Below are 20,092 nucleotides of genomic sequence, written 5' to 3'. Positions count from 1 at the left end.
TTAAAATAGTTAATTTTATGTTACAAAAATTTCACCTCAATTTTCCAAAAATGCAAAAAACAAACAAAAACACCCCAGCAACAACAAAATACTGCATTCCCTGAACATAGTTTATCTACTACTTGGTGGGTGGGTTCCCCACACGCAGGGCTGGCAGGAAGCTGGCGGGCAGTGGGGCATGTGCGTGTTGGGTGGGCATGTGGGTCAAAAAGGGCCCTGTTTCAGAGGAATGGGACGAATTGTTCTTTGAGGCGATGAGGAAACCTCCAGCCCCGCCTCTAGGTCCAGGTCTTATTTTGGATTGAGAGTCACAGGAAAGTGTCTGAGGGCCAGCTGACCACAGAGCATTGAGGAGTTGTAACAAAATTATCCAACCTTTCTTGGTCTGTAGCCTGACACCTCCTGGCAGCTTGGAGAATGCGGGAGGCATTGTCAAAACCTGTTCTTGCTGTTTCTTGAATTGCAACTTCCCTAGGATTCCGAAGACCGCTAGGGCTACTTTGTCCCTAAGTAAGATGATGTTTGGGTTGTGTCCCCTTAGACCTGTCCTTTGGCATAAGATGGCTCAGGAGCTAGGTGTGACTAAGAGGACATAGGTGAGCATCAGTCACATCCCTGGCACCTCCAAGGTATGAGTGGAGAGATGAAAGGAGCCCATGAGCTTTCCCGCCTGTCTGTCTCCCTGCTTTGTTTTCTCTGGCCAGATGGGCCTCAGCTGTTTTAAGGACCAGAAGTACGGCTGGGCTAGGATCCCAGGGACACCGGAAATCTCTGACCCCTAGCCTCGTGATAGGAACTTAGAAAAGCAGGACCGTGAGCGGCTTTGGTTTGGTGGCCTGTTCCTCGCCCCAGCCCAGTCCCAATTTTAGTTTCTGTGCTTCCCGGTATTCCTAGGGGTGGTCGTGAGGTGGGGCGGATCAGGAGGAAGACAGATTTCCCAGTGTAACCATTTACCCCCTTCTCTTCCCTGCAGTGTTTGAACTGGTCAACCAAGGGTGAGTGTCCCAGCTTCCGGTGGGCGTGATGCCCAAGGCTTCTAGAGCTGCAAAGCCAAGCCAGGCGGCACTGGGCTCTGCTGGCGAGAGAGGGCAAAGGCCGGTGTGTCTGGTTTGCTTTTCATACCTGTGTCGACCTTTCAGGCCTGTGATGGAGGTGCCCACCCTCAAACCGCTGTCTGAGGACCAGGCCCGTTTCTACTTCCAGGATCTGATCAAAGGCATCGAGTACTGTGAGCGGGGCCTGTGGGAGGACTTGTGCCCCGGGGGGTTAGCATTCCCTGGTAGTGGGTGGAAAGTTTCTCATTTTCCTCCTGGAGCTCAAGAAGGTGGGAGGGAAACAGAATTGTCTGAGATGCAGAGTCACGGACAGCCGCAGAGAGCCCTGCTGGGGCCGCCGTGCCCCTGGTGAGCAGAAACCCTTCTTCCGGCCACACACAAAAATGAAAAGCAATAACTATAGTGACTAATTATCCAGCATTTTCTATGTGTACCAGGCACTGACAGGCGCTTTATTTGCATTGTCCCTTATTCCTCCCAGCAGCCCTGAGAGGGGATCTTGTTAACCTCCTGGAACCTTAGTTTCCTCTCCTGTAAAGTGGGAATAAAGAATCTGTCACCAGGGCTGAGATCAGCTGCTGCCCATCGGTAGTTCTGACTGGCGGGTGTCCTTTCTTCTGCTGGTTGTTAAGCATCTTGACTCTTACCCTTGCCGATCACATCGGATTGTTGTGAGATTTAAATGGGAAGCACTTAACACAGGGCCTAGGGCCCAGGACTGGACACTCAGCAATGGGCGCTACTCCTCATCTCCATCATCATCCTCATCATCACCACGGGAATGCAGTTGGGTCTTCCACACCATAGGATTGTCCCCTGCCATGGCCTGACATCTGGGCAGAAGAGTTAGCCAAGTCCCCAGTCCTGCTGTGTGGGTCACACTTCACGTCAGCCTGCTCCAGTCCTTGTTGGTTTGGTGAACAGGTTGAGGGTTGGCATTAGTAAGTGAAAATATGTTTGACTGTCACAAGTCTTGAGGCTTCTAGCTGGGAGCCAAGCTTAACGAGAACTCTCTATACACTGTCACACCTACTGTAGCAGGCGGTTACTAATTGCTATTGGCGTTTGATTTTTCACTCCTCTTTTTTTTTTTTTGTGAGGAATATTGGCCCTGAGCTAACATCTGTGCCAATCTTCCTCTATTTTTGATGTGGGACACCGCCACAGCATGGCTTGATGAGCAGTGTGTGGGTCCATACCCAGGATCCGAACCCGTAAACTCTGGGCCTAAGTGGAGCACACTAACTTAACCACTATGCCACCAGGCTGGCCCCTTACTCATTTTTGAAGACTGGAGAACTTCCTTAAAGACACTCTTTTCCCCTCATCCTTCAGAGCTGTGGGTGTTCCGTGGGTTTGGGAAGGGAGGGCTGGGAAGGGCCTGGGCTGTGGGAGAACAGTATGGTCCATGCTTGTGTCTCCGGGCTGTGCGGGCCATGTGGAGCTCCTCACATGGTCTTCCTGTCCCCTCTCTCCCATCTGGTGTCTACCCCACCCCCAGTGCACTACCAGAAGATCATCCACCGAGACATCAAACCTTCCAACCTGCTGGTTGGAGAAGATGGGCACATCAAGATTGCCGACTTTGGTGTGAGCAATGAGTTCAAGGGCAGCGACGCGCTCCTCTCTAACACTGTGGGCACGCCCGCCTTCATGGCACCCGAGTCGCTCTCGGAGACCCGCAAGATCTTCTCTGGGAAGGTGGGTTTGGACCTGCCTGAGGTGCTGAGTTCTGTGCCTGTGTTAAGGTCCTTTTAGTTGAAAGCAGCAAAAGTCCAGTTTAGACAGGCTTAAACAGTAAATCCATTGGATCGTGTACATCAGGAGTGGGGCACCTTTGGCTTCAGGCTTGGCTAGGTACAGGGATTCAAATAGGAGTCTGTCTTTCCATCCCTCAGCTATTTTCCTGAATTGGTTTCCTCCCCAAGGGAGGATGGGTTGTGTGCCCATCCTGAACCAATCACTGTGACTGGGGGAAGTCGTGCTCTCAGTGGCCAGGTCTGGGTCATGTGCCCATCCTTGAACCGATCACTGTGGCTGGGGGAAGTGGTGCTCTCAGTGGCTGGGTCTGGGTCACGTGCCCACCCAGAGGCCAAGGGGCAGGATCAGCCCCACCCCAACTCTATAAACCAAGAGTCAAAAAGAGGTGGTTCCCCAAAGGATAGCTGGAGGATTGGTTGCTGGACAGGCAAAAACAGTAGAAGCCCTTCACTGCCCTGTGTCCCCTCACGTGAAGCTCTCTTTTTCTTGCAGGCCTTGGATGTTTGGGCCATGGGTGTGACGCTGTACTGCTTTGTGTTTGGCCAGGTAACAGGGTGGGCTGTCCTGTCTCCTGAGTGATGCTGGGTGGTCCCCTTGGATTAATAGTTACCCTTGCAGGGAGACAGTATTTATTCATTTAAAAGTCATATCATTTTATTTCCACAGCTAGATCTGAATATGAAAAAGGGTGCCTTCCCAAATGTATATATCTGTATATGGTAGTCATATCTGTGAAAAAATGCTGTGATAAAACAGAAGGATTGACAGAGGCTCAAAAAGGTTATAAATAGTTGATGCATTTAAGGCAAGGACAGCAAATGTGCCACCTCTTCCCACTCCTAACTCCAAGACAGACATCACTAATCAATAACTGCACTCTTTCCTCTTGAGCCCAATACTGCTTTGATGTTCTCGCCGGAGCGTTCCTAGAAGCTGTTGCTGGAGGGATGGAATTGGAATGCAAGTTAAAGTCCATGTGGCGTTATTGATTTAGGGGTGCCGTTTCGTCTTTTCTTAATTGTTGTTCTTTTGTTGTTGTTTTTATATTATCGATATTTAGGGGCTTCTATTTTTAACTCTGAAGTTCTGATTGATTATGCGAGCAATAAGAGCATGAATTTTTCCTCTTCATGAGCTTGTGCTCCTCTTAGCGAAAACTTAAGAAACTGGTCCTGTGAGGCAGTAAAGGAGTTTATAATCTCCTCCCCCACAATGTTTGATTAGGACATTTTCACTCATATAGCAAAGCTGAAAGAATTATACAAAAAACACCCATGCAGCAACCACCTGGATTCTACCGTAAATGTTTCACTGTACTTGCGTTATCACATGTCCATCCATCCTCGATCTGTCTTATTTTGTTACACGTTTCAGAGTGAGTTGCCGACACTGCTACACTTCCTTCCAAATGCTTCAGAATGCAGTCATTAGTTACAGCTCACTATTTGTTTATGGTTCTTTTTTTTTCTTTTGGGGTGGAATTTACATAAAATGAAATGCCCAGATCTTCAGTGACTATTTAGTGAGCTCTGTCAGTTGGATCCACCTGGGCAATCCAGACTCCCATCTCAAGTTACTGCTCTCATTGAAACCATTTTCTTTGGACAGGAGTGGACCAGGTCACTTTCTGCGACCTTTTCCAACCTTCTGAGCACCCCACATAAAGATTCTTTTTTCCGGCACAATACCTGAGCTCCTCCTGGTCAGGCTCTCTGCTGGGCGAGAGCATCACTTTGTCACCTGGGAGGTGGCTTCAGAGTCAGCCTAGTCTAGGCTCAAATCCCATCTTTGCACTTCCCGGTACACATCACCTGTCTTAGCTTCTGTTTCTCTCTTCCGTAAAAGGAGAAGAATACTTAATTATCTCTTACGGCTTCTGAGAAGATCGACAGAAATAATTCAAACATTCATTAATTCCACAAGTATTTATCAAGCCCCTCCTATGTGCCAGGGATGCTCCTGGCTCTGGGGAGTCAGCAGTGAGCAAGACGGACGAAAATCCCTGCCCTCTTGGGGCTGACCTTCCAGTGCAGGAGTTAAACAGTGAACAAATGCACGTGTAACATAACGTCAAGAATTGGTGCTCCGAGGAGAAGTCACAGGGTGGTGGGAGGGACTGTCTGTCTGAGACAGAAGCTCAGGAAGGCCTCCCTGAGAAGCTGGGCTGTGATCAGACACCTCAATGATATTGTGCAGATGCTGGTGGGAAGAACATTCCGGGCAGAGGGACCAGCCAATGAAATGTTGGTCCTGAGCGACCTCAGTCCAGGGCCTAGCCCAGGCTCGGTCCTCACGAATCATCGCTGTTGCCACTGTGTCTTTTGTGTTGTTCTTAGCGTTATTGTTGTTCACCTGACAGGTGAGCGAGGAAGAGTGCTCGCTTTCGTATAAGCAGATAAATTACAGCACAGCTACAGAGGAAGGCTGCTGTGTGTTTGAGAAGGGCTCTAGCCCTTCTAGAAGGACGTGCCTGGGCCTTCTAGAACTTAGGAGGATGGGAACTGCTTCCTCCCTAGACCAGGCCCCTGGGCTGTTTATTTCTCGGCTGTAACCCATGCAGAGTGACACCAGCACAGGGCCGCCCTTGCAGGACGCGTGTGTCAGCCGCTGACAGCCATCTGTCCTTGACCTCTCTCTGCAGTGCCCGTTCATGGACGAGCGGATCATGTGTTTACACAGTAAGATCAAGAGTCAGGCCCTGGAATTTCCAGATCAGTGAGTATCGCCTGTCTATCCCAAGGCACCTCCCTCTCCAAGCCCTCGGTGGTCCTGTGTATGTCTCCCACCCCTGATGTGTCTCCTACCCCCAGGCCCGACATAGCTGAGGACTTGAAGGACTTGATCACCCGCATGTTGGACAAGAACCCTGAGTCCAGGATTGTGGTGCCGGAGATCAAGGTACCTGGGGGTCACCACTGCCCCATGGGGCGTGCACCAGGGGCTCAGCCTGCATCCTCTGCTTGGAATTGTTTGGCTCAACCCTGCCTTGGCCAGGCCCCACACCCCTCCGCCCACAGTGCTGTGCCCTTCTTGGCACCACTGCCCTCCCATGCCCTGGGGCCTCTGGGCTGCTGGGGCTGCTGGGGGGCTTGGAGGAGGATTTAGGACTTGTGTTCACTCTGGTTGTAGAAGTGGGATCTGTTGCCAGCCAGGCAGCCCACACTCACTCGGATTGGCTTGGGCTGATGCATCCACCCTCCCTGGACCAGACCAGACTGGGGCCTCTGTGTGCTCCACGGCCTGGCTGCTGAAGTCCTGGGTCCTTTCCTTGACCCTGCCTGTCCCTTTGAGAGATTGTAATGAAGGTGGGAGGAAGTTAGTGCACAGTTTGACCCCCTCCCACTCCAGCCTGCTGAATTCCACCTAGTTGCAGAAAGCACTGTTAGGAGAGACCCTCGTCCACCGCCATACCCCACCAGTGCCACACTGCCAATGCCACATGCACACATCTGGCCCTTTAAGAAACCTAGAGATTTGCTGTGGGAGCTCCTAGGCACCTAGATAACTAGCATTTGAAGAGGCAGCAGCCCCAAAGGTTACAAATAAGGAGTGGGTAGTGGGGGACAGACCCCTGCTGGGTCTTCTCCTGATTGTCCTTCTGACTGGTCAAACTGAGCCTCCAATTCCCCTTCTGTGGAATGGCGAGGATGCCGCCTGCTCTGAGCTGAGCCTTCTGGGCATCAGGGAGAGTTGCTGAGGAGTGATGGGTGCTCCTCAGGCAACCGTGTGAGGCAGATGCCAAATTCCAGTTACTTCTGCCAAGACCGGGAGCCAGATGGAGAATCCGGTCCAGTGTACATCCCGGCCTTGTAGCTCCCTCCCATTCTCTGTCTCTCGGCCTTTTCCACGTTTCCTCCCATCTTGCTCACCCCTACCCTCTCCTGGCTTGCCAGCTCTCTTGCATGCCTGACCTCAGGTCACTGCCTCTCCCCTCCCGCATTCCCTCCCTGGCTCTGCTCGCTGGCAGGGCCTTGGTGTTGCTCTCTGGCCTCTGAGAACCAGCTGTGCCCACCCCTCACCCCTCCTGTCATTCGTTGAAGCTGCACCCCTGGGTCACGAGGCACGGGGCGGAGCCGTTGCCATCGGAGGACGAGAACTGCACGCTGGTCGAAGTGACTGAAGAGGAGGTCGAGAATTCGGTCAAACACATTCCCAGCCTGGCAACCGTGGTAAGGCGGGACGAACCGCTGGCCGAGATAGAGCTGAGCTCAGCCTGGCGAGGACAGGCTGGGACCCAGGCGGGTGTCTCAGAAGCAGACATTGGGCCTGAGAGTCAGAGGATGGCTGGGTCTGCCCCTAACCCATAGCCACCAGCCTCTGGGCCTTGGTCACACATCCGGCCAGGTTGCCCCTGCATCTTCCAGCTTTATTTCTGTCTACAGCCAGGTCCCATGTTACCGTAGAGAGGGCTGGTCCCTCTCTAAGGATCCCATTGCCTCTTTTGGAATCCCTGCTTTCAGAGCATGTCACGGGGAGCAAGGGGCGGAGAAGGACCAGGGCAGCTGCCAGGGATGGGAGCTGGAGCCAAGGTCTCTACCATGGGATTCCCACCTGGCTGGATCTTAGTCTCCAGAGAGGACGGCTTAGCTCGTCTCACATCTGCCATGTGGGCAGCTTCCAGGGCTAGGGGCAGGGGCTCCCACTTCACATGCCTCAGAAAGTTCTTCCTGACACCTGAGGGTGAGAGTTTGCTCAGGAGCCACCAGGCCCCCTTCTGTGGCCTTACATTTGGGTCCTGACCCCAGAAGAAGGAGCCAGAATGTGGAGTCCCCAGGCCTAACCTCGGAGACTCTGGGAATCACCCAATTGCCAAGCCTCTGCCCAAAAGAGTATCTGGTTCAAGGAGGGAAACCAGGACCCTCAGGGGCCCAGGCTCCAGGCAGCAGTCTGAGGGGCAGAATCCAGCTGGCCGCCCCACCATAAGCACCTGTGAAGCCCCAGGGTGCATTAGGCCAGCCCCAGCACTAGCAGACAGGCAGGGCCTGACTCTGGGAGGGGATCAGTGGGACTGTCTACAAAGGCACAGTGTCCGGCCTCGAGTGACTGCCCTTTTAGGAGCCCAAATGCTGGCTCCTTCTCCCCCAGCTTTGCACTTCTCCCTCCTGCTTCCCCACATACCTTCTCTCCTCCTTCCAAACCCTGAGCCCCGGGGTGGGGCATCCATTTACATCTTCCTCCTCCTCCCCGACCTGGGGCCTCTGCATGACCTTCTCTATTAAAAACTCACCCGCACCAATTCACTCTTTCTCATCCACCAACTGCACCCATGTCCTGTGTCTACCATGGGGGCAGCTGGCGTTGGACCCTGGTGCCCACCATGGGTTATTCTGTTCCAGGCTGGATATGTTCTTGGGAGAAGGCAATTGACCCTAGAGGTCGGTATTAATCATTGATTATTCAGGAAGCACTTCTTGAACACTGAGTGGTTTCTGAGGCCTGTGCTGGGAGCAGGGGGTCCAGTGATGAATAAAACCAACGTGGCACCTGCTATCCTGGAGAGGCAGATGCTGGGCAAACAGCCAACAAATAAATGTACAGTATAACGGGCTGCGAGGTGTACCCCGGCCCTAAAGGAGGGGCGCGGCCCAGGTGAGGGGTTGGAGAAGGCTTCCTGGAAGAGGTGGACGTGCACTGAGAGGATGGCAGGGTGTTAACCGGGCCGAGAGAGAGTGGAGGGCGGAGGGTGTTCCCGGCAGAAGGAACAGCACCTGCAGTGATGCTCTGGTGGGAGGGAGCTAGGCCAACACGAAGCCTCGAGGAAGCCAGGGCCACTAAAGCAGAGCAAGGAAGGAGGAGGGAGGGTGGCATGAGGCTGGGCAGGAGGTGGGGCAGTGGCAAACATTTAAATCTTGGTCCCAAGAGGTGTGGGAAGCACCTGCAGGGTTTGAATTGGGGCAGCAGCACGGTCAGAGTTGGCTTTGGAAAGATCCCACAGGGAGGATGGACTGTGGGGGCCAGGAGGAAAGCAGGGGCTACTGCAGCCATCTGGGGGGGGGACGGGGCTGGAATAGGGAGGTCCAGGCCCACTCCTGACACCCAACATGCACTGGGCACAGGGTTACAGAGATGAACTAGGTACAGCGCCAGCTCTCATGGGGCTCCAGCCTCATAAGAAAGATGGACTCAGAAAGAATCACCCTCTTGTGCCATCACACGGCGACAGGCCAGCGCAGAGAGGAGTAAGAGTGGAGGCTTCACAGAGGAGGAGCTCCTTCCGCTGGGTCCTGAGGGCTGGAAAGTGTTGTCTGGCTTGACAAGGCCCCAGGGGAGGGGCAGGGCAGTCTCCTGAGGGAGAGCGACACCTGCAAAGGCCCACAGGCAAGGGGCTGGTGTGTTCCAGGAACCCGGAGCACGGGCCTTGCATCATTCTCTAAGTCAGTGTTTTTCTTTTCCTTCTTTTTTATTGAGATAGAATTCATGTAACATAAAATTAACCATTTTAAAGTGAACAATAAAGTGGCACTTATTACCTTTACAATGTTGTACAACCATCATCTCTGTCGTTCTGAAACATTTTCATCCCCCCAAAAGAAACCCTGTATCCATTAGTAGTCACACTCCATTCCCTGACCACCCCCACCACCTCCACCCCAGCAACCACCAATCTGCTCTCTGTCTCTCTGGATTTGCCTGTTCTGGACATTTCACATCAATGGAATGGTATAGGATGTGGCCTTTGTGGCCGGCTTCTTTCATTTAACATCATATTTCTGAGGTTCATCCATGGTGTAGCATGTCATTCCTTTTTATGGCTGAATATTATTCCATTGTATGGATAGACGACATTTTGTTTATCTAGTCTGCAATTGATGGACATTTGGGTGTTTCCACCTTTTGATAAATCAGTTTTTTTTTAAACACTTTTCTTCTTAGCAGCACACCCTTAAAAAAAAAATTCAGAAGCTCAGTTAGTACATGAAACAGCTTGAAGAGGCACCACACTCTGCTCGAAGTGGGTGGGAGCCCAAGTTTGGCTTCTCAGTGACTCTTTCTCAGGTGTTGAGACCATTTCTTTGAAAATTCCTTCCCAAGATACAGCAGCCAAAAGCACTCCCATGCTCTAGAACCTTCCATGGCTCCCTAGCTGGCAAGAGGATAAGTTCCAAACTCCTATGAGTAAAGGATTTTTGAGTCATAGAGGGAGTGGAGTCTGGGTTTCCGAAACCGGCCTTGTCCACTGCCAGGGGTGGGAACTCTCTGTTGCCCATCCCACCCCTGGGGTGGATTGAGGGGGTGAGGCAGGGAGAGAAGCTGAGCAGTGGCTGAGGAATGTGGTCATGGATATTACCTTTCCCGAAGGATCCTCTCCTCAGGCAGGTGTTTCCCAACCAAGCTGCGGACCTGGTCTTTGTTAGAGTGGGTGGGGGGGTGGGCAACAGAGAGTTCCCACCCCCGGCAGTGGACAAGGCCGGCCCCCAGGGTCTCTCAGACCTAGAATGACCTTCAGGACCTCTGAGCTCCCTTGCCCTCACACCACCCCAGCCTGTGGACTGGCCATCCTCAGTGTCCTGGGATGTTTCCTCTGCTCCTTAGACTTGGACATGTGTTCCCCTCCTCCATCGAAATGCAGCCCCCTGAGAAACTGGTACCCTTGTATGTTGCTTGTGGGAATGTAAAATGGTTCAGCCACTGTAGGAAACAATCTAGCAGCTCCTTAAAATGTTAAACATAGAGTTAACAATATGATCCAGAAATTCCACTCCTGGGTATATACCCGAGAGAAATGAAAACATTTTGTGTGGAAAACGTACATCCACGTAAAAACTTACACACATGTTCATAGCAGCATTATTCATAATAGCGAAAAAGTGGAAACAACCCAAATATTCACCAGTGGATGAATGGGTAAACAAAATGTGGTATATCCATACAAAGGAATATTATTCAGCCGTGAAAAGAAATGAAGTACTGATACAACATGGACAAACTTTGAAAACATTATGCTGAGTGAAAGAAGCCAGACAAAAGATCGCATACTATGTGATTCCATTTATATGAAATGTCCAGAATAGACAAATCCACAGAGATAGAAGGCAGATTGGTGATTGCCAGGGGCTGAGGGGAGGGAGAATGGGGAATGACTGTTAATGGGTACCAGCTTTCTTTTTGGGGTGATGTAAGTGTTCTGAAATTAGATAGTGGTGATGTGAATATACTAAGAGTCATTGAATTGTACACTTTAAAATGGTGAATTTTATGCTATATGAATTATATTTCGATAAAAAATGTGTAGCTCCCCCCTCTCCCCAGTTATACCTGGGAAGCAATAATTAGTTTCTTGTTGGGGTGGCCGTAGATGGCTTTCATTGAAAATAAAGGCCTGGGTTTGAAGACAAGACAGGTTGATGGGCCAGGAGGACATGTCTCAGAGGAGACAGATGGTACCAGGTGTGCTTAAGGGAGAGTACAGGCCAGCTCTCCTGGAGCACAGGGTCCCTTGGTGTCAGATAGGCTGAAACTAGATTATGACAGGCCTTGAATGTCAGACGAAGGAGTTTAGTCTTGTCTTGTTGGCAGTCAGGGAGCCATGGAGGGTTTGGGAGCAAAGGAACAGACCAGTCAGACTTGGTGATGGCTTCGGCTGCTGTATCCCGGGTGGGAAGGATGCTGTCCAGTGTCTCTCAAAGACCTGCCATCAGCCACAAGTCCTGGGAGCTGGCAGGGGCTGGGGGGAGAGGAAGAAGGAGATGGTACAAGGGAGGACGTTGCCCGGAATGTCCCCCAGGTGGCCGAGCCTCCTCTTCTCTCCTTCAGATCCTGGTGAAGACCATGATACGAAAACGCTCCTTTGGGAACCCGTTTGAGGGCAGCCGGCGGGAGGAGCGCTCGTTGTCAGCACCTGGGAACCTGCTCACGTGAGTGTCCACCTGCCTTCTTCCTGGCCGGGAGCTGGAGGCTGACTACAGGGCAGCCCTGCCTAGCCCACCCTGCCTGGGCCCATCCCTGGAGCGGTACCGTCTGGGAAGTCTCAGACCAGACCCGCCGGGCACACTGGGAAAATCAGAGCAGCTGCTGGCTTTGGTTTTGCCCCACCCTGTGCGCAGCATGCCTCCTTTTGCTGACAGCTAATCCACACTGAAGGTTTACCTTTCTCAGGGGATTTGCACTTTAACTGGGAGGGCTCTTGACAACCACAGAGCGCTTTTGTGGTACAGAAGCATGCGTGCTCGATAGTGGAATTTTCAGCCCTGTGATGGGTGAGCAAGGCCAGTCTCACTCCCAGGACCCTACGTGTCACAGCAGAGAGGTGTTCTCCTCATTATTTCCCTGGCAACAGCTCTGTGAAGCTGGTGTTTGGGGTCTGAGTGTCTCTGGGGTGGGGGACAGGCATCCCATGGATCCCATGTGTCCCTTCTCACTTCCCTTTTCCCTCCCCTCTGGCCATTCCAGCAAAAAACCAACCAGGGAATGTGAGCCCCTGTCTGAGCCCAAGGTAACGCCTGCCTGCCTGCATAGCCTCTGCTGGGGCCTGGGGGCGGGGGCAGCTGCAGAGCACGGGGCATCCCCACCCAGGCGGAGGTTCCTTCCAGCCTGTGCTGCTGTGCCCAGGCTCTTGGGCCTCTGGACCCAGGGTGAAAATGAGGGGCATCTAGGGGCTTGGACCCAATGGCGGGTCGTGCATGTGGGCTGGGGCTGCGGGTGCATGGCGCTCCACCTGGAATGCCTGTGAATTCACCCAGGTCCTATGGCCCAGTCTGGCACCCACATATGCTCCGTGCACGTCAGTGGCCTTGAAGCTCTGTCACAGGGCCCCGTGGCTGTCCCTGCTCTGGGTCCGCGTGGTCAGAGCATAGATCAGGCATGCTGCACTTGGTGGCTCTCCCCTGGGCTCTACCCTACCCAGCATCTACCCTTTCTTCTCTGATGGATTAAGACCTAGAAAATAAGTCCCCTTCCAGCCTCTGTCCCTGCGGAGGATCTGGACCTTTTCCTTGAGACCACCCCTCTTTCAAACATATACCCAGGTCAGTGTTACCAGCACCTCCCAGGACAGATGAGAATTTTTGTCACTATAAGACCAAGATGACAAATACTTGGCACCCCTGTGCCACTCATCACCCCAGTGCCTGTGGCAGAGTGGAAATGCCAGTACTCTTCCCACTGAGCCCGACCTACCACGTCTTCCTCAACTGGGAGCTCCAGGGAGCTTTTTCTATGTGTTAGGAGCAGCTTTATTGAGAGATAATTCACATACCATACATTTCATCCATTTGGAGTGTATAATTCATTGGTTTTTAATATATTCACAGAGTTGTGCAACCATCACCACAATCAGTTGCAGTACGTTTTCATTAGCCTGAGAAGAAACCCTGCACCCTTAGCTATCACCACCAATCCCCTATTCCTGGAAATCACTAATCTACTTTCAGTTTCTATAGATTTGCCTATTCTGGACATTTCATATGAATGGAATCATACACTGTATGACCTTTTGTGTCTGGCTTCTTTCACTCAGTGTCATGTTTTCAAGGTTCATCCATGGTATAGCATGTGTCAGTGCTTCTTTTCTTTTTATGGCTGAGCTATATTCCATTGTATGGATAGACCACTTTTTCTTCATCCATCCATCAGGTGATGGACGTCGTTTCTACTTTTTGGCTATCATGAACAAATAATGCTGCTGTGAACATTTGTGTGCAAGCGGCAGCCATTTCTATTTGTTAGGAGTTGGCTTATGAGATGAAATTTACTGGCCACCCATATGTAGGAATCAAGGGCATATATGGTAATGTAGGAGGAACACTTGTTTGGGGGTTATTTATGCTTTTCTGGAGCAGAGAAAGCAGCAATTAGCAATCAGAGCCAGTCCACAGCTGGAGAAGCCTGCCGGGTTGTTCCCAGATCCACTGCAGCCAGGTGACGGGGTGGCCCCACCTAGCATTTGAGTCTCACAGGGTGACAGGTAGTGGAAGCCTAATGGGCTGGCCTTTGCTCCACCTTTCTCATCTCAATCTCAAGTTTTAGGGTTTGTCTCCTGTCTGTGTGCAAGTCTGTCGTTTGTTTCTTTTCTTATTTTCAATGAGATCAAAATTGCAAGACACCGACAGACTGAGATTGGGCCAGAGGGCTTTTATTGCCCCTTTATTCCCTCACCTGTAGTCCCAGCAACGCCTGAGGGTTCCTGCACTTCCTTTAGCCTGCACGTGAGATGCTCTGGTTGTCCAAATGGTCCAGCACTTGGGAGCTCATGGGGCTTGTTTAGTCGCAGGTCTTGAGTCCACGGCTCGCCAGCTGTCTGCTGTGAGAGCCAGCTGGTACGAGCAGGCAGCTGCTAGGGCAGAAATCGAGGGCCTGATTCCACATCTAGTTACAGCTGTCGTCCCTGGGAGATTTGACGCCCCTTGTTCTTTGGCAGAAACATAAAAAGCCAATGAGCTAGTGATTTTTAAACAGAGGGATTTCTTCCTAGGAATGTACAGACATGGTGCTTTCTCTTCCTTTGTGTAGGTGAGTTTTCCTTATGGACATGAGTCCTCTGTGGCAACCCCAGTGGCTTCCCTTAGAAGGGGCAATCTTTGCTTGATGGTGGCAAGGGGTTTGGACCTTTCCTCTCTCATCACTCTCCCTCACATCTCCCATCACTCTGCCTATGTCTGTCACCTCAGGCAGCTCTAGCTGGGGGTGCTTCAGGATATGGCCTCTCGGGGACACAAGGACACTTCCTCCCACTTCCTCAGTCTCTTCTGCTCTGATCACTCACATGGCCAAGAGGAGGGCCCTTCTCTCTGTGCGAGGTGTCCCTTGGGCCTGTGTGCTGGGGCCAGTTCTGTTAACAACCGTTTCTGGAAGGCTATGTGCCAGACCAAGCCCAGGTGGTCCTGCTCGTTGCCCCCAAGAAGCTCACCTTCAGGTGACTGAAGAATCTTCAGTCTCAGCCTATAGTTCTTTCCATTTTTGGCAAATGATGCTGGTTTTCCATTTACAGAGGGGCTACAAAGTCTCCTTTGAAACTTTTGTATAAGCAAGAAAAAAGGGGAAAGAATCTAGAAGAAGTGGTTAAGTAAATAACGTCCCAGGCAGTGCGGGAACGGGAGACGCTGGTTCAGGCTGTGCCCGCATGGCCCCGGTCTTAATGCTGGTTTTCTGTTCGGCGAGCAGGAAGCAAGGCAGCGAAGACAGCCTCCGGGGCCCCGATCCGCCCCCCGTGGGGGAGGAGGAAGTGCTCTTGTGAAAGGCGGTCCCCGCGTGGAGAGCTGGGGGGCCCCGGCCCCGGGCTCCCGCGCACGCATGCCTCCTCTGCGGCCCGACGAGGCGATGGACTAGCTGCCCGACCGCGCGACCTCGCATGCAGGCGGCTCACCTGCCCCCCTGCGTTTCCATAGCAGCATGTCCTACGGAAACCGAGCACGTGTGGAGAGCCTTGACCGTCATCTATGGTTTTTTTTTCCTTTGTTGTTTTAAAGGGGACGAAAAAAAAAAAACTTGACTCCATGACGTCGACCTTGGCCGCTGGCTGGCTGAATAGGCGGGTGTGAGGAGTTGGCAGACCCAAACCTACGTGCATTTTGGGACAGTTGCTTTTTAAAAACGTTTTTATGCCAAAAATCCTTCATTGTGAACTCAGAACCATGTCGGATATACCAAGTGAATGTGTGTGGGGTTTGAAAATCGTGAAAAACTGGCGGAAAACTCCGGCGACGTGGTCTGAGACCACAGTTAGTTACTGCATTTGAAAGGGACAGAAAGAGAGTGACTCCTCGTGCAAACCCTAAACCTTAGCACCTTCCAGAACCGTGGACTCAAGGAGTCGGGAGAGGGTTAGCCCTCAGTAGCTGCAGGGAGCTTCAACACAACTTATTCGTAAGAAAGACTTTTCCATTTTTTTTATGGGTAGAGTTGTTGTCAGGAAAACGGAAAGGGCTTGAAGTTTAATCGCTTCGCAAAGGGGTTTTGCAACCCTAGAAGGGCATTTAGTGGTTTGGTGGGAGAAGTTTCGCCTAAAGGACCGATCGGGTTTCTTAATGACAGCCGCTCAAAGCCGGTTTCTGAAATAGTTAAATCTCTTGTTCAGTGAGAAAAACTTCAGGGTGAAATCCTACACTTCCATGTACATTACATGGCTCAAGAGTAAACAAAAAAACCATTTTCAGTTCTCTAGGCTGAACTCTAGAGGGGTTCAGAAATCATTTAGAGCTTCCAGGATATATTCCACGGCTTCAGGTATGTGATTGGAGTTAGAGCCAATGAAATCTATGCCTGTATATTAGCAGCTTAGCTTGTTTATAACCTGTGTATTCTAGAGACTGCTAAGGTTTGTGTTCTTCTTAAATACTAGCTGATTGTTGTAGTCAGTGAAACTTACCCAGTTTCTGGAGGGCCAGTTTGGAAATACTTTCATTCAACAGAGACAGAAATGCTTGTCCTTAACTGGCAAAGCTCTGTTAGGATCTACAGAGTAACTTTGGGGCAACTCCCCCCCTTTTTTTTTTAAAGATTGGCACCTGAGCTAACATCTGTTGCCAATCTTCCTTTTCTTTTCTTCTTCTTCTTCTTCTCCTCCCCATAAGCGCCCCAGTACGTAGTTGGATATTCTAGTTGTAGGTCCCTCTGGTTGTGCTGTGTGGGACGCCACCTCAGCACGGCCTGACGAGCGGTGCCATGTCCGCGCCTAGGATCTGAATCAGTGAAACCCTGGGCCGCCAAAGCAGAGTGCACAAACCCAACCACTTGGCCACGGGGCCAATGGGACACCCTTTTAGAGAAGATTGTTGGAACCCAGAGCATCCTCAGGTTCCAGAAGAACTAGGGTCTGGCACAGGAAGTTCTCCTTTGTGGCCGAAAGTCCAGAAAGAAAAGGTTTACCCTTTTGACTTCCAACTAGTATTGAGAAGTTTGGTTGCAGTTCAAGTGGGACATCTTCCAGAGCCACACGCGTGTGAACGTGAAGTTCAAGGAGGAGGAAAATGGGACGGACTTTGCCCCGGGAGATTCCCAGTGCTTTTTGGAGTCTGGCTTGGGGGAAATAGTGTTGGTAACTGGGCTCAGAAGGACATGCTGTCCTATAGTTTCGCCTGATTAGCGTTGATCTGAGGACTTTTTGCAGAGAGAGAGAGAAGCAAGGCCTTGTGCCCCCCTGCTCGGCACTTTCACAGAGCCTGAGCGTTCTTGGCTTCCACAGATCTTCATAAGCTCTTGACTGTCGTTTACCTAGCCTTTTCTCACTATCCTATAAACAGTACAGAATTAGGGAATGCTGGTTTCCAAGAGCAGAGGACATCTGTCTGATGGAGGGTCATGTGGCCTGCTCTCTTTCTTTTTGTAACCCAGTACTTCCTCTTGCCCTCCTGTGCTTGTTTACATTTATGGGCTCCACCCCTCTGGGAAGAGATGGGGTCTGGTTAGTTTGCAATAAGCACCTTGCAGTGGTTAAAGTCAATGGGTCTTTAGTCTTAGTCCCAGCCTGTCTGTGTGGACTCCAGCCTGGCTGAGTGGCTCACGTGGCTTGCCTGGGGAGGGCAGGCAGCATGTGGAGCTTTGGCAAAACAACTCGTGTTTACACTGCTGCATTGGACAACGCCATTTCTCCCACCACCAGACTCTCCGTGTAAGATTTCGTATGTGGAATGCCAGCGATCAGGCAGCACCCAGCTGCTTAGGTGGGTGGGTTAGGGGAGGCCCAAGTTCATAACATTTTTTTTTTTTTTTTTTTACAAAGAAACACCAAAGAAAGCTATAGAAAGGAACTGCCACCCCCGAAGTATAAGCAGAGGGCTAAAATGTAAAGCATTAGAGCTACCACTCTCTTGGAGCACATACTGATTTTTTCAAAAGCCAGTTCTGTCAGGAAAGGGGAGCTGTCAGGAGCGGCTTTTCCAGGCGAGCAAAAAGGATGGCCATCAGTTTCTTCCGTCGCTGGCTCATCTGTGGGACCAATGTGGTGTAAGCAGCCTGTGGCTTGCACGAGTTCTCTACCCATCTTTCCTCCATCCTGTTCCAGTTCCCTCATCTATTCCGCAGCCTTGCCAGTGGCTGCTATAAAGCCTTATCTAGCCCCTTGTTGGCACTTGGGGCCAGAGAGGCCATGCCCCCACTGGTCTGGCCTTTCCCTTTGAGTTAGGGCTCCTGTCCTCAAAGCCTTTCTGAAACAAGGAGGCCAAAACCTGTGCATTTAGACACATAGGTCAACCTGTTGCTCTCACCCATCTTCCAAAAGGGAGCTTCATGTTACGGGGGGAAGAACCATGACCTCCACTTGCTTCCAAGGTGCTAGGGAAGGTTTCAAGGTTGTCGGTTCCCATCTTCTCTCCAGCTTTATGGGCCAAGTTTCGTGGGACTGCTGACTTTTCTATTCTGTGATTGATTTAATGCCGGATGCTTCTGTTTTATTCCTGATCCTTTCTACTATGCATTTTCCTTTTATCAGGTGTATAAAGTTAAATACTGTGTATTTATCACTTAAAAGTACATGAACTTAGGAGAAAAATAAGACTTTGGTGTTTTCCACAGATGTTTAAGCTTCTCTGTAAACTTGAAATAAACGGACAGCAAAATGGTGCAAAGCCTGGCCTCTTTGGGAGTTTTTGTTGGTCATTGTTTGAGTCAGTGCTCTGCAGGTGGTCTGTCCTTATGTCTGTTTTCCTTCCTTAGGCTGACAGCAAGATCAGGTGTCCAAGTCGGGGCTAGTGTCTTCAGCATTACATTATTCATCCCTAATTTAAGCATGTGCTAGTACCTCACTACTCAAAGTGTGGTCCCCAGATCCACAGCATCGGCATCACTAAACAAGATCCCCAGGTGACTCGTCTGCACGCTGAAGTTTGAGAAGCACTGCTCCAACAGGCAGGTCCTTGCGAGATTCTTCTGGTGGAGAGCAAACAGGTGAACAGCTACAGGAGCAGTTTTCATCACACATGGAACACATCCTACATGACATTTCACCCCATGAAGTAGGTATTAACCCCATTTTATGGATCATCACCTGTAAACTGAGACTCAGAAAAGTTACGTCAGTTGTCCAAGGGCTCTGAATTTGTCAGCAAATTCAGTGTTCTACAGAACCTTGATGGTTGCCGGTTTTCATGGCGTCTGGAAACTGTTTCAGAACTGATGCTTTCTCCAGACTAGAGGCTGGGGTCCCCTGAGCTCCATATGTGAATCCAGCCCATGCCATTGCTTTACTGGCTTTGCACTTCATTTTTCTGTTATCAAAGGACAGTGGATGAAGTCTGAAAGATTCCTGTTGTAATGCTGCAGAAATACAACATTGAGATACTGCCTTTTGAGAGTCAAGAGCAGGTGTTCTTATTCAAGGATCCACTGAGAATCTGATGACAGCTACAAGAAATGCACACAGGTGCATCACTTTGCAGAGTTTTAGGGGTTTTGGAGCCTCCTGGAAGCCCATCCATGGACGCAAGGTTGAAGGACCCCTCCTTAGGAGGCAGCACCAGGCAGTGCCAACCAGTGGGGATGGAGCTGAATGCAAGATGACTCTGGTGAGTAAAATAAGCAGTGCCACCCCCAGCCCCCATCCCTCACCCCAGCTGGCCTTAGCATCTATGTTAGAAAAAGGGAGGCCAAGGAAGTCTCCCCCACTCCAGGAACCGATACTCCTTAGCCTGAAAGCTAACAAGCCATTCCTAAAAATTCCAGCTCCATTTAACCCATGGGTTCAAGCAGGCATTTTTCAAAAAGGCAGCATGAACCAGAGCTTTTTCAAAGGGGTTCAGTAATTTTATTTCCCCCAAAGAAAGAAAAGCCCAGGTTTGTCGTTTATCCAGCAGAAGCAGAGCACTTCTAAAATAAACATTTCCTTCAGTACTTGGAAATGAATTCATGACAAGCGGGAGGGGCAAGCTGCTTTCTTTCTTTCTTTTTTTTTTTTGAGGAAGGGTTTGCCCTGAGCTAACATTCACTGCCAGTCCTCCCTTTTCTGCTGAGGAAGACTGGCCCTGAGCTAACATCTGTGCCCATCTTCCTCTACTTTATATGTGGGATGCCTGCCACAGCATGGCTCGCCAAGTGGTGCCATGTCCACACCCGGATTTGAACTGGCGAACCCCGGGCTGCCGAAGCGGAATGTGCGAACTTAACCACTGTGCCACTGGGCCAGCCCGACAAGCTGCTTTCTTTAGGGAGATCCTGAACACCTGATGCAGAATTAAGTCGGTGTGAAGGCTAAGCTAGAAACAGCTTCCTTGACATTTCAGTCCGCGGCAAGGTGGGTGAAGTGGTGCTGCTCTTGTTGGAGACTTCTGGGAAGCAGATGGGGAGGAGGGAGGAAAAGCCATTTTCACGTTACCTAAGTTTGTGTTCCCTATAGCGTAGAATCACAA

The 20,092-nt window shown here is 50.9% G+C and overlaps 1 protein-coding gene and 1 long non-coding RNA gene across 35 annotated transcripts in view; one reads left to right on the top strand and one right to left on the bottom strand.

The window, feature by feature from the left end:
* The window catches only part of CAMKK2 (calcium/calmodulin dependent protein kinase kinase 2), a 47,288-nt gene extending 28,972 nt beyond the window's left edge, over positions 1 to 18,316 (top strand). For 8 of the 34 annotated variants that reach the window (XM_070628999.1, XM_070629000.1, XM_070629001.1 and 5 more), the window contains 10 exons: positions 974 to 995; positions 1,140 to 1,228; positions 2,557 to 2,756; positions 3,309 to 3,362; positions 5,458 to 5,531; positions 5,627 to 5,714; positions 6,857 to 6,985; positions 11,571 to 11,671; positions 12,207 to 12,249; positions 14,916 to 18,316. In XM_070628999.1, the coding sequence (XP_070485100.1) occupies positions 974 to 995; positions 1,140 to 1,228; positions 2,557 to 2,756; positions 3,309 to 3,362; positions 5,458 to 5,531; positions 5,627 to 5,714; positions 6,857 to 6,985; positions 11,571 to 11,671; positions 12,207 to 12,249; positions 14,916 to 15,080 (965 nt within the window). In that variant the 3' untranslated portion in view covers positions 15,081 to 18,316. The remainder of the gene's footprint in view (positions 1 to 973; positions 996 to 1,139; positions 1,229 to 2,556; positions 2,757 to 3,308; positions 3,363 to 5,457; positions 5,532 to 5,626; positions 5,715 to 6,856; positions 6,986 to 11,570; positions 11,672 to 12,206; positions 12,250 to 14,915) is intronic. The other 26 variants (XM_070629008.1, XM_070629009.1, XM_070629010.1 and 23 more) reach the window with 7 other exon arrangements.
* Positions 13,872 to 14,916, bottom strand: LOC139084747 (uncharacterized). The gene is made up of 2 exons (XR_011542432.1): positions 14,662 to 14,916; positions 13,872 to 14,163 (listed from the first exon to the last, which is right to left on the bottom strand). It is a non-coding gene; the product is annotated as an uncharacterized lncRNA (long non-coding RNA).
* Positions 18,317 to 20,092: the final 1,776 nt, after the last annotated feature.

Source organism: Equus przewalskii, chromosome 7, assembly GCF_037783145.1.
Source record: "Equus przewalskii isolate Varuska chromosome 7, EquPr2, whole genome shotgun sequence".
Classification (NCBI taxonomy): Eukaryota; Metazoa; Chordata; class Mammalia; order Perissodactyla; family Equidae; genus Equus; species Equus przewalskii.
The sequence above is the reverse complement of the archived record's forward strand: the minus strand, read 5'-3'. Positions and strand labels throughout refer to the sequence as shown.